Source organism: Canis lupus, chromosome 22 (assembly GCF_003254725.2).
Source record: "Canis lupus dingo isolate Sandy chromosome 22, ASM325472v2, whole genome shotgun sequence".
Classification (NCBI taxonomy): domain Eukaryota; kingdom Metazoa; phylum Chordata; class Mammalia; order Carnivora; family Canidae; genus Canis; species Canis lupus.
The window spans coordinates 29,195,257-29,208,348 of record NC_064264.1 but is presented as its reverse complement, the minus strand read 5'-3'; the positions used below and the strand labels follow the sequence as shown (position 1 = coordinate 29,208,348).

The window sequence follows — 13,092 nt, the reverse complement described above, 5'->3', positions numbered from 1 at the left end:
TCCTGTATTTTTACTTGGTGGTATCACCACCTGTAAATATTGTTATCTTTATCATTTTCTCAGGAAAGCTCAGAGGCTTTGAAACTTAATATTACCACTACTAGCAGTCACAATTATTGCATGGAGTTCCAGCTGTTAGCATAATTAGTGTCAGAAGTAAGTTTGAGGCATAATGAACTTTTACTGCAGAAAGGTGTAGCATAACTTAGAATGTTCTTTCCTAGGAAAAGAAATTTTTATTTTTATTTCTATTTATTTATTTATTTATTTATTTATTTATTTATTTATTTATTTATTCATTCATTCATTCATTCATTCATTCATTCATTCGAGACACACACAGAGAGAGAGAGGCAGAGGTAGAGGGAGAAGCAGGCTCCATGCAGGGAGCCCGATGTGGAACTCAATCCCGAGACTCCAGGATCACACCCTGGGCTGAAGGCGGCACTAAACCACTGAGCCACCCAGGCTTCCCGGAAATGAAAATTTTAAAACAGACCGGCGTTTCCCACATGTTTGTTTCATAAAGCAGTAATGTAGAAAGATGTTACACCTGAAACTCCCCCCAAATTATGGGGTCAAATGATTTAAATAAGTTCACTTATTTAAATTTTTGAAATTTACTTCATTCTTTGAGAGTCATAATACATACCAGCATAATACTGTCTCTATGAAGTCCTGCTGTAAAGAAATGTTGCATACTTTTTATCTGAACCTAGCCAATCTTATTGACCACAGTTTTTTTTCCTTAATATATCACCTGATCATAATCCCAAGGATTTTCAGGTTACTTTCTGCCATGATCCAGATATTGGTGGCTAACAATTTGTGGAGAGATCTTAACAGCCACAGGCAGTGAGAAGCTATCTTTCTCAGCTTATTCTGTAACAGTATAAGGAAAGCTCTTTATGAGCCATCTATGGAATATTTACATGTTTAGAATATACTTTTAAATTTTTTAGCAAAGCATGAGTTAATTATTTAAGCAACCTTTGCTCCTCTGTATATATCCTTCAGTTCCTCAGGTCAGGACTTGAAATGGTTGGCTTCTATGGAATGAGTAGAAACAGGTGAGCTGTTCATGATGAGCTGTAGCTTGGATTGCATTTTTCCCTAGGATATGGTGGCCTGGGTGACTAGTGTGGCTAGGGACCCATTACGCCATGTTGCCTGAGGCTTGTGCTTGCCAATGGCAGAACTTGTGAATGGCTTGTGCACCATGTCATTGTGAAGAACCATGTCATGTAGTTCTCCTTACAAGTTATGTATTTTTTTGCTTTCCACAGTGATGGAGAGGGGAGAAAAAGGACCTCATCTACTTGCAGCAATGAGTCCCTAAACGCTGGAGGAACCCCTGTCACCCCTCGTCGAATCTCCTGGCGACAGCGTATTTTCCTCAGGGTTGCTTCTCCCATGAACAAATCTCCCTCAGCAATGCAGCAGGGTCTGTATGGTACATGCTAAAGAACTACTCCTTCCCAGTATCATAAACTAAAGAAAGGAATGCAATGCTTTGGGTACAAAGAGATTTAAGTGATTAGAGTAGAGAAATAACTTCTGTTTCCATATCTGATACAGTGGTTAACTTCTCAGTTATCATGAGAACATAATTAGACATTCAGTAAATGCTTGTTGCATGAGCAAGTGAATGAGTGAGTTTCCCAAACTGAGCACTATGATAGTGCTAGAAAAGCATAGATCTTTTTATTAGAAAAGTAACCTATACTTTTACAAGAGTCACATATAAAAGTGACATAGAAATGTTCAATGATAGAGAAATGGATACAGATACACTAGGCAAATGTCAACCAAAAGATATTAGACCTTTTAGAAATTAAAACAAAGGCATCCAAAAGGGCAAAGTAAATATAACAATAAACAAAGATACAACAATGATGAGAGCATGCATAATTAGATAGCCTTGAAAGCTAGAAAGTAGATTTCATAGAATGTTAGGGAGAAATGAATCAGTAGCTCTCGTGGAATATTTTTAACATACTCATCTCTGAAAATTAAATACAGAGAAGGTAAATATAGGTAATATTTGAGAAATACAATTCAACAAGCTTGATCTGATATTTATATAGAACCTTGCCCCCATAGGATTAAGTTCATTCATTCTTAGCACACATGGAACATTCCTTAAAGTTAATTAGGTATTTGGCTACAAAGGCAATTTAATTTAGTAAAACAATCATAAAGATTCGTACTATATTCTCTGATAACAGTGAAAAAAGGAAAGAATCAAGAATGAGAAGACAACTAAAATATTTCACATATTTGGAAACAAAACTACTAGAAACTAGAAGGAAGAAAATATGATGTTCAGTGCTTTACACATCAACATTGAACGATATTTAGAGGGCATTTCTAAAATCAGGAAAGACAAGACTCAAATATACTAAGTATTCAAGAAGCTAGAAAAGGAACTACAGAGTACAATTTTTAAAAAATTTTTTATTAAGGAGATAAATAATAAAAGTAAGGGCAGAAGTCAGTAAGAAAAAAAAAAACAAAACAAGAAAACAACTGACATTCCTAGAGAAAAAATTAACTCTGCGTAGGGTGGCCAGAGAAAGCTTCACAGAAATGTTGGATATTATATTTACACTCATTGCTGGGCGAAGCATGTTTCAGAAAGAGGAACTAGCAAAGGCCTGACATCATTGGAGAGAACTTTGGAGGTGAGAGAATTATGAGAAATTTAGCATGATGGGAGCAGAGAGTGGGAGGTAGAACCAGAGGCCAGAAAGGTTCCAGGAGGCCAGAGTCTAAATCCATCTGTATGCTATTTGCAGTAGTTTAGACTTTGTGCTTTTAGATATAAGCAACCATAGAAATGTTTTAAGAGACACAATCATGTTTGTTAATAGGAAAATAATTGGCAGGAGTGCAAAAGATGTCCTGGAACAGAGGGAGAGCGTGGGGTCCAGGAATTGGGTAAGAGAACATTGCAGGAGCAAGCAGAGGTGCCGAGCCAAGACATGCCCAGTGTTGTTCAGCTGCTCTTCTCTTGCCGGTTTCTGTTGGTAGATGGAGACCTTTAGGACATCACCCTTACCTGCTCATGAAATCTTTTTGCTTTGCACAATCGGTGAATGTACAAAGATAAATTGCAGAAGTGTTGGGCTCTGGGGAATGCCATTTCACTTGAGAGCACCTATCTTATAGGTCACTTTGTGCAGAAAGAAGAAGTGGCGAAATTACATGTGCTTTCATTTCACTGAGAGAGGGAAATCTGGCAGGGGAATTTAGCTTTGTGAATTTACTTAAATCGTTAGTTCCAGAAATGCAGTTACTGGGAAAGTGGCTTTGTGAAAAGCTTTAAAGGTGGAAGATGGGATGAGAGAACACCAATTCTAGACAAAGCTTCCCGTAGTCGGGGTTACTACTCAGGAATGCCTCTCACTGTTTTCTTCTCTGCAGATGGACTGGACAGGAGCGAGCTGTTGCCATTGTCCCCTCTTGCTCCAACCATGGAGGAGGAACCGCTGGTTATATTCATGTCTGGGGAAGATGACCCAGAGAAATCCGAGGAAAGAAAGAAAGCAGAAGAACTGAGGAGTTTGTGGAGAAAAGCCATACACCAACAAATCTTGTTGCTTCGAATGGAGAAAGAAAACCAGAAACTTGAAGGTTAGCCATTCAAACAGGGCTAAATGATAAGATCCTAGAATTGAAGGGCTTAGGTTAAAACCACCCCCAGGCTCCTCCACACTCATTCTCAGAATGTAAATACACTTCTTCTAGGATTTTACTGGTTATAATTGCTTAGTTTTATTTTGTGAGGTTGCTATGACATGGGAATTTTCAGCTTAAAATATTTGCCTTTTTGTTTAATAGATAAAACTTCAGATACCTTTAGAGTATAGTTGGGTAATACAGGATGTGTAGGTAGTGTGGAGTCAATGTATTTGATATGGCTGAAAGTTTAATATTATTGTGCATTACTTAGGAGAAAAACCCTTAAACATGAAAAAACACATTCTCTTCTTTTTAAATTGATTTTCAACTTTTAGGCTAATTGTATTCATAATAGGAGAAATGTGCCTATTTCAAATAAATTCTGTTTTGTACCCAGTTCAACTATCTAATTACCTGTTACCAAATCAAAGTTCCTATTTTTTTCCATTGTTGCTTTATACATTTTCTATTTAAAAAATCATATTCAAATCATTAAATTTGTAATTGGATAATTTACTCTATGTACTGTGCCATTTCTGTGCTTTATTGCTTGGTTTATAAATACCAAATCCTTTAGAATGTGTTCTCCAACTTTGAAAGAATGATATTTATCCCACTATGAACCACGCAGAAGGAGATGTGCAGATGATACCAAAACTCAAAAAATGTATTAATGTTATTATATTTAGCAATTCACTTTACCTAAAAGGGGCTTGTTTTTCACATTTGTAAAATGAAAGATTCGGCTTAAGTAGGTCCTTTGACTTACAAGATTATTGGAAAATGTACAATCTAGGTTTTTCTCTGGCTTGCTTTTATTGTGTTGTCTACAAAAAGCTTTTTCAGTACAGGCATTCACGTTTCTGTGTTCATCACCTATCTTAGGATTCCTCTTACTACACCTAATATTCAGTTTGGTTTTTAAATTGAACAATATTTAGTTTGCAGGGGGAACAGTGTATTTTCTTTATTACTGTTTTATTGGCAGAATGGAAAGTATATGAGGTTTTAAATAGCCCTAGGAAATTAATCTTCTTTTCTTTCAAATTAAAAAACCAATGAATTGCTATTGATACAGATTTTAAAAGTTAGACGTGATAAATGGTATGCCCACTCGAGCATACATAGATTTTGAGAGGAACTGCATTCATATTCAAGATAAGACAAGAGGTGACGTTTAGCAGATATGATTAGAAACCTTTATTAGTCTATATTTCATTACTTAACTAACAAAGACAAAAAATAGTTGAACTTATTAAAATGCTAGTCAATGGATAATCACTTATTGATGGTTTCTAATTTTTTGCCTAGTTAACCAGTGAGGGCAGATGTTGACTGCTCTTACTCAGCATTTTGTTCTCAGGGCCTGTGGCTGGTATATAGGTCTTGAATATTATTTTAAATGAATAATGATCTAGAGAAGGTTGCAGAGGGGAGAAAAGGAAATGTGCTTTGTTCATTGTAAACAAAAATCATTAATAAAGTTAGATATAGGCTATATATTAATCATTAGCTTTAATGAACCCACTTCTTTAAAAAATATGATTATCATAGAGAAATATAAAGCAAATATTGAGAAGCAAAGCTAAACTCTGCTAGAAAGCCATCTAGTGGTATCCGGGAGGAGGATTTCTGTAGTGAAACTTGGTTTTGATTATGTCTGGACTTTTAAGTAGAAATTTTTGGTGCCTTACTTCAATAGCTGTATTATAAGATATTTAAATTCTTTGAAATGGTTTCAGACACACTAAGTAAAGGGTAATACTCCTTCTGCTGTTGTTTTTGTGCTGTCGAGGACTTTGGATGCATGACAGATTTGTGTTGCAGAAGGTAAGGGGTTGAACACTGTGAGCTTGAATGAATACACATTGATCTGAGAAAGTCCTGTTCAATGTGACCCTAATGAAAGAGAGGAAAAATAGCTAAATGTTTTTTCTTTGTTTTCCCTTTTGGAGTAAATTACTGAAGATAAAGAACACATTAAGATAGGAGTTGGCTTTTATAGGCCTTTTTAAAAATGAGCTCTAGGCTTATATTTTAGACCATCAAATGAGAGACAATTCTGTACTATTTTTTAAAATGGTGGTAGTGTTAATTTCAGCAAAGTGAATTTTCCTCTTTAAGATTATTAAAAATAAACACAGGGACACATGGCTTAGCATTTTTAAAGGCAGTATCAGTAACTCTGAAAATAGTTGTAAAAATTGATCAGGTCATCATGGTCAAATATTTCTCTAATTAAGGTTAGTATGAGGTATTGTTTTCTTCTATATGTCATATATAAAATACTAATGGTGTTGAAAATGATGCAAGTTTTTGCTTCTGAGGCTATTACATTTGTCAAAAAAAAATTTAGTGTATAGCCTATCAAACATGGTTTGTAAAATGCCTAGCAGAGTTCCCATCTGTAAGATATAGAGTAAACCCTCCTTGGGAAGTCCTTCATAATATTTTTTTTTTTACATGAAATGACTCAAAGTTTGGAAACCTTTCATGTATCTTCAATTTTTTTAAGTTTACTTTTTGAGTAGATGTTATTGGTGGATTCCTAAAATTCATTCAGTATGATTTATTTTTACAAATACAGCAAAATGTTAAAAATGGAGTGTTTTAAGAACTCACTGGTTTTACATAAATTCTTTTGTTTTTCTTAGCAAGCAGAGATGAACTCCAGTCCAGAAAAGTTAAACTGGACTATGAAGAAGTTGGTGTATGTCAGAAGGAAGTCTTAATAACTTGGGATAAGAAGTTGTTGAACTGCAGAGCCAAAATCAGATGTGACATGGAAGATATTCATATTTCTCTTAAAGAAGGTATTCTGGATATTTTTTTTATTTGAGTATAATTGATCCACAGTGTTACGTTAGTTTCAGGTGGATCATCGTAATCATCTTTTTTTTTAAAGATTTTTTATTCATTTAAGAGAGTGTGTGTGCACAAGCAAGAGCACGAGCAGGGCGGAGGGGCAGAGGGAGAGGGAGAAGCAGGCTCCCTGCTCAGCCCCACTGTGGGGCTCGATCCCTGGACCCTGGGATCATGACCTGAGTTGAAGGCAGATGCTTAACCAACTGAGCCACTCAGGTGCCCATGTAATAATCTTTTCTAAAAAAAAAAAAAAGTTTAGAGATTTTTTGATTGTGTAGCTCAGGCTTATGTGCTTTGCGTATAAAAATGGGAGTAATTTGCTTTGACTACAGTCAGTGACTCAATTGGGAAAAAAGTGCTAGTGGAGAGACTGTCCCTGAGGAGTTAGCAGACACTTTTTCTATAGATTTTCCTGTCTTTTTTCAACCTGCTGTTCTTAGCTCTACGTTGATGACCAAGGAACGAGTGAATGCATTGGTACAGGTCTTGGATCATATCCATAAAAATAATTTAGACTTACAGACTTGACTCATTTCCATCATTTGGTCAGAAATGTTTATATAAATATGTGTATATTTATATGTATATATATGTTTACCTACACGAATGTATACATAAACAGATTAATATTTTTATTAATCAGGGTTTTCCTTCTATCTGTGTGTTCCTTTATTTTGGAAAAAAATGCTTTCATTTAGCTATTAAAACTACATTGTTGCTCTGCCATGTAAAATGACTGATATTTAAACATCTTAAATTTAACATTAAAACTAGCATGTATTTGAGGTGCATTTCTGTGATCCAGATATTAAAATGTGAATCTCCGTGGCCTGCTTAAACTGAGTATAAAATAAAAATCCTAAAATAGCCGAAGAAATCTGATAATGGATTTTGTTTTAAAAGCTTATGATTAGGGATCCCTGGGTGGCGCAGCGGTTTAGTGCCTGCCTTTGGCCCAGGGTGCGATCCTGGAGACCCGGGATCGAATCCCACGTCGGGCTCCCGGTGCATGGAGCCTGCTTCTCCCTCTGCCTGTGTCTCTGCCTCTCTCTCTCTCTCTCACTGTGTGCCTATCATAAATAAATAAAAATTAAAAAAAAAAGCTTATGATTAATGTATGAAACTATTACACAGTTTAAATGAAGTTGAGATTAATTTTGTAAGATGCTACATTTACAAGCCTAATATATTGGTTTTTTTTTTTTTCCTTGAAGATATGGAAGTCCTAAAGATTCTTATTGACTGCATTATTTGGGACACAGTAGTGGTTAATAGAATGTGTGTGAATGGTTGATCACACTATTTGTTGGTATGACTTTTTTTTTTTTAATTTTTATTTATTTATGATAGTCACCCACAGAGAGAGAGAGAGGCAGAGACACAGGCAGAGAGAGAAGCAGGCTCCATGCACCGGGAGCCTGACGTGGGATTCGATCCCGGGTCTCCAGGATCGCGCCCTGGGCCAAAGGCAGGCGCCAAACCGCTGCGCCACCCAGGGATCCCTGTTGGTATGACTTTTAAAGATTTTTTAGAGGTGCTCATCTTTCCACTTTCTATAGAATACATTTTAAACTTAAAAAAAAAATTATTTGAGAGAGAGCACATGCATGAGCAGTAGGAGGGTCAGAGGGGGAGAATCTCAGGCAGACTCAGCTTGTATCATGTACTCCAGAGTGGCTGAACTACTCTGGGGTCCAATGTATGTCCCAGATTGTTTCCTGCATGGAATGCTCCAGTTCTCCTTGCATTCCTTCTTCCCTACCTCTCTACTTGCTCCCCATTTCCCATCATCCCTTTATTTCCACCCCCACCCCCCACTCTTTCTTTCTCTCCCCATTCCTTGCCTACAAGGGCACTCAAACATTCTTCTTCCTGAGGGATTGCTGCCCACACTCCCAGCCTGGAGAATTCTGTTATCTTTTCGCTCTCAATTCAAATACCGTCTCTTCAGTAATAGCATGCCCTTTCCTTTCTTCCACTAAAACAAATTCATTTCCTGCTATTATTTTTCTCACAATTCTTTCCCTTTAACTGTGCTTATCATAATTTGTAATTTTGTATTTATGTATATTTTGTTTAATGTTTTTCTCACCCCACCCCACATACCTAGCACCTAAGAAGCATTTTGTGCAAATTATTTACTAAATGGCTACATGGGGCAGCCTGGGTGGCTCAGCGGTTTAGTGCCACCTTCAGCCCAGGGCCTGATCCTGGAGACCTGGGATCGAGTCCCACGTCAGGATCCCTGCATGGAGCCTGCTTCTCCCTCTGCCTGTGTCTCTGCTTCTCCCCCTCTCTCACCTCTCTCTGTGTCTCTCATGAATGAATGAATGAATGAATGAATGAATGAATAAATAAATAAATAAATAAATAAATAAATAAATAAAAATTAAAAAAAGAACAAACGGGTACATGGATGGATGAACAAATGAATGAGACTAATTCCTGAGAATGGATTTATTCATCTACCAGGAATGAAGTATCCTCAGTACCATTCTCTATAATTTGCTACATGTTAGATGTTCAACAAATACTTGTTTTTGTAGTGAGTTGCCTTCTTGCAGAAATATTATTGGATGGATAATAAAACAGCCCACTCATGTTATTAGAGATACATTTAATGGGCTAATGAATGTTACCCCAAAAATTGACATTTTACATGTGACCATTCATTCATTTATCCAATGAATATTTAAGAAACAAGATACATTAGGATTTTCATCACATACAGATGACCATTTGCTCACTATTCTCAAGGAGCTATCAGAGTGGGGAAGATAGGCCAAACATGAAATGTAGAGTTAGCTCATCCAAATATGGTGATGTTAGAGTATGTGTCAGATAGTATGTGAAAAGGAAGTGATTATTACTCCTAAAGATGTGAGGAAGAACTTCAGCAAGAGGATTTTATTCAGGCTCAGCCATTAAAGATGGATAGAAATACACTATGCAGTCAAGTGGGGGAACTTGGAAGTCCATAGGCAACAGTAGGAACAAGAAACTGGAAGTGTGAAAATAACTGTAGGCTTCTTTTACTTAGCATATGGTGTAGGGTGGGAGGTAATGTCCTGAAGAAGGTAGTTTGGAGGTATATTGTGGAGGACCTTATATATTATGTCAGTGAGCCTGAGTTGTACCTTTTGGACAATAATACTTTTGGTTTATGCAAATAATGGTGCTGAAGTTCAAAAAGGTTAGTGCTATGAAACCTTCCTTCATCAGCTGGGAACTCAGAAACCTATTCCCTATGCAGTTTATATGAATTGAAAATACTTTGTGAGGTAGGACACCTGCACTGTACAGAATTGTGTTCTGTCCCTCCCAGTGCTTCATATTCTTTGACTTAAAAAACAAAGTTTTGGGCAGATGCCTGGGTGACTCAGTGAGTTGAGCGTTCACCCCTTGGGTTCAGCTCAGTTCATGATCTTGGGGTCATGAGATTGAGTCCTACATTGGACTCTCGGCTCAGCACGGAGTCTGCTTGAGATTCTCTCTCTCCCTCTGCCTCTGCCCCTCCCACTCCTGTGTGCTCTTTCTCTCTCTAATAAATAAAAGAAAAAACTAAATCAAAACACGGTTTTGGCATACTTTGAAATGCTGATGATAGCCTGTGGTTCTCAAGTTCTCAAGCGTAATGGGAGTTAAAATTTCATTATATATTGCTGGATATTGTCTTCCCAGAGGATGTTCTAGAGCACTCCAGTTATGCCTTCATGTTGTACTGACCATTCTTATTATTTCATTCTTTTTTGACCCTAAAATGCTATTTTATTCTCTTTTACAAAGTTACCTGTTGATGTCAAGTATTTAGAAATTACAAGTATTGGCATTTGTTATTAGCTTCAAACCAAAGAAATGGTAGGAGTAAGCTGTGATACATTTCATGATTTTAGAATTTAGCCTCTGAAGCCAGACTCGGGGAGTTCTAAATCTGTACTTCCACTCCTAAACTTGGGCAAGTTGCTCGCTTCTTTCTGCCTCAGCTTGGCTATCTGCAAAGTGGGGATAATACTAATTGCCTATCTCACCGCGTGGTTTTCTGAGCACTGGTACAATGCTGAGTAGTAAGATACCCTCAATGAATGTTGTATTGGGTGCCCATTGAATAAGTGTTGCCTGATGCTGTTAACACTGCCTTTATTATTGTTATTTGAGTGTTTTCTTTTGCAAGACATCAGCAGATACAGGATTAAACTTGTCAAAATATACTTCTGTCAGTACATCATACTGTGTAATCAGAGTGTGGCAACGCAGGACAGTATAGCTGCCTGTTTTCAAGCATTACATAGTTCCTCAGCTACAATTTAGTAGCTTCATTCCAGAGTTCGAGACTTTGCTTTTTTATCTTTGCAGGTGTTCCCAAAAGTCGGCGAGGAGAAATTTGGCAGTTCCTAGCCTTACAGTATCGTTTAAGGCACAGATTGCCCAATAAACAACAACCTCCTGACATATCGTATAAAGAACTTTTAAAGCAGCTCACTGCTCAGCAGCATGCAATTCTTGTGGATTTGGGTATGTTTGTTATATTGATTATTGTACAAAAGTAGACAGTAGGTTGTTTTGTTGAGTTTTTTGGGGGGAATTTTGCGATTTTTGTTTCTTAGTTTTCTTTGTTGTTTTTTGTTTTGGTGTTGCTAAAGGAGATTTATTGAATTATGCAGAGCTGCTGACTTTGCCCTTTCTTGAGGGCAAGCTGGCCTTATATTTGGTTAAAGATACCATAAGTGCCTGAATACAGAATGAAGTGTTCATCCCTAAACTTGTCCCTAAACTTACAAAGGGGTATTATATTTGAATCATTATAAAGGTCATATTATCAGGTACTCTCAATTCCTGTATTTTGAACAACTGACTTTCTTTTGAGATAGACATTTATTTTCTCAATCAACATTGGTTTTAAAATATGTTAGAATATAGGTTAAAAGGGGCACCAAAAATTTAAACAAGCCTTTGACTATCACTTTAAAAGGAAAACAATAAGTGGTTATGCTGTGGAATCATGAATATATCCCTATAGGGTGAAAGAAAAATGAGCTGTCCTAATATTATATGAATGGGTACTTGTTTCCAGTGACATCATCATAAAGCTATCTTTTTAAATGCTGAATTTCAAATAATTAATGGAAAGGGAAAATGGTATAGTTTTTAAATTACATTGTCTCTAATTTTTCTCTAATTTAACATATTTTAATATATCTTATTATTTAAAAATACGTAACAGATGGATTAAATATTGTATGTTGGCATTTGACTATTTCATCTGTATTCCTAGAGGATGATATATTTAAAGTGGCCAGATATGTTATGTGAGCCATTTGGGAAAATAAGGGATTACCTTATACTTGGGGTCACCTTTTACTAGGGCATATAAAAATCACTGATGAAAACCTAGTTTTGATCTCTGTTCCCTTTGGATGATAAACAGGTTTTGTTGCGAAAGGACCCAGCTCAGTTAATATTTTTTTGAGTCAATATTTTTTGAAAAGGGGAATTTTACAGAGAAACTCAAGACTTCAGTTCTTATCTGACTCTACCACTAAACTGTGGTTTTAGGCAAATTACTTTGCTTCTGAGTCTCAATCCTCTCATTTAAATGAAAACCTTGAAAGAGGCGATCCCTATGGATGCCTACAGATCTGTGGTTCTGTGACTAGAAGCTGATGACCAGATGAGAAATTAGGATGGTTCATTTAGGGCTAATCAAGATGTCCTAATAAAGAGAAGGAGATGATGAGATTAGATTATAAGGGAAGGCTGGGCAAGAGAAACTGGAGCTAGAATTAATGTCTTAGATAGAGGGTACATTTGTAGTTTTCTTTAGCAAAAATTTTAAGTAATGAAGTAAAATAATAATTTAAAAAATTGTTTATTTAACTCTCCTTGTAGCCATCTGTGTTTCCTCAGTGTGTTATTTCTCCTATCTTCCCCTTGCTCTGCAGAATTAATCTTATCAGTTCCTGGGGGGTAAAACAACAAAAGACAAGATCACTTTTAAGCATGTGTGGTGGAAAATATTTAAAGATCTGGCATTCTCACTGACATGAATAGTCATTTCGCAAGGAAGCTGATACCCTCTTCATTTCTGTGGCATAAGGAAAGCCCCATGCAAGTGTACACAGCTTTGGTGATGAAGATGGGTTTGTTTCGGTGTTTAGTACCGGCTTGTCAGTGATCCAGAACTGATTTTGTTTGCTTGCTGGGCTGTCTCTATAGTAATTTTTATATTCAGAAGTGAATTTTAGGGGGGAATTTATGTGAAATCAGCTTGACTCTTGCTTTACTTGTCCTTTTTGTATATACTGAATAAAGAAAAGAGGTCTATGTGGCTCATAGTGGTGGTTTAAGAGAACAAAGGATATTTGGAAAAAGAAATATTTCCTGAAAGATAGGCTGAACGTAAAACAAAACAATCTCAAAAAGTCCCTCCAGGAAAATCAGGACAAAATCTGCTTATGGACTACTAAGATTTCCTTTTAAATAATATGATATATTTTTATAGAATTCTGATTTTAGTCAGAGGGTGGTCTTTTTTTTTTTTTTTTT

The 13,092-nt window shown here is 36.4% G+C and overlaps 1 protein-coding gene across 11 annotated transcripts in view; it reads left to right on the top strand.

Annotated features, from left to right (window-relative positions):
• The window catches only part of TBC1D4 (TBC1 domain family member 4), a 181,385-nt gene that overhangs the window by 153,705 nt on the left and 14,588 nt on the right, over nt 1-13,092 (top strand). For 8 of the 11 annotated variants that reach the window (XR_004808352.2, XR_004808351.2, XM_035704640.2 and 5 more), the window contains 4 exons: nt 1,287-1,453; nt 3,427-3,636; nt 6,339-6,497; nt 10,903-11,061. Coding sequence is in view for 9 of the 11 variants with exons in the window: in XM_035704640.2 (XP_035560533.1) it covers nt 1,287-1,453; nt 3,427-3,636; nt 6,339-6,497; nt 10,903-11,061 (695 nt within the window). In the remaining 2 variants the exon portion in view is untranslated. The remainder of the gene's footprint in view (nt 1-1,286; nt 1,454-3,426; nt 3,637-6,338; nt 6,498-10,902; nt 11,062-13,092) is intronic. The other 3 variants (XM_025441032.3, XM_035704642.2, XM_035704645.2) reach the window with 1 other exon arrangement.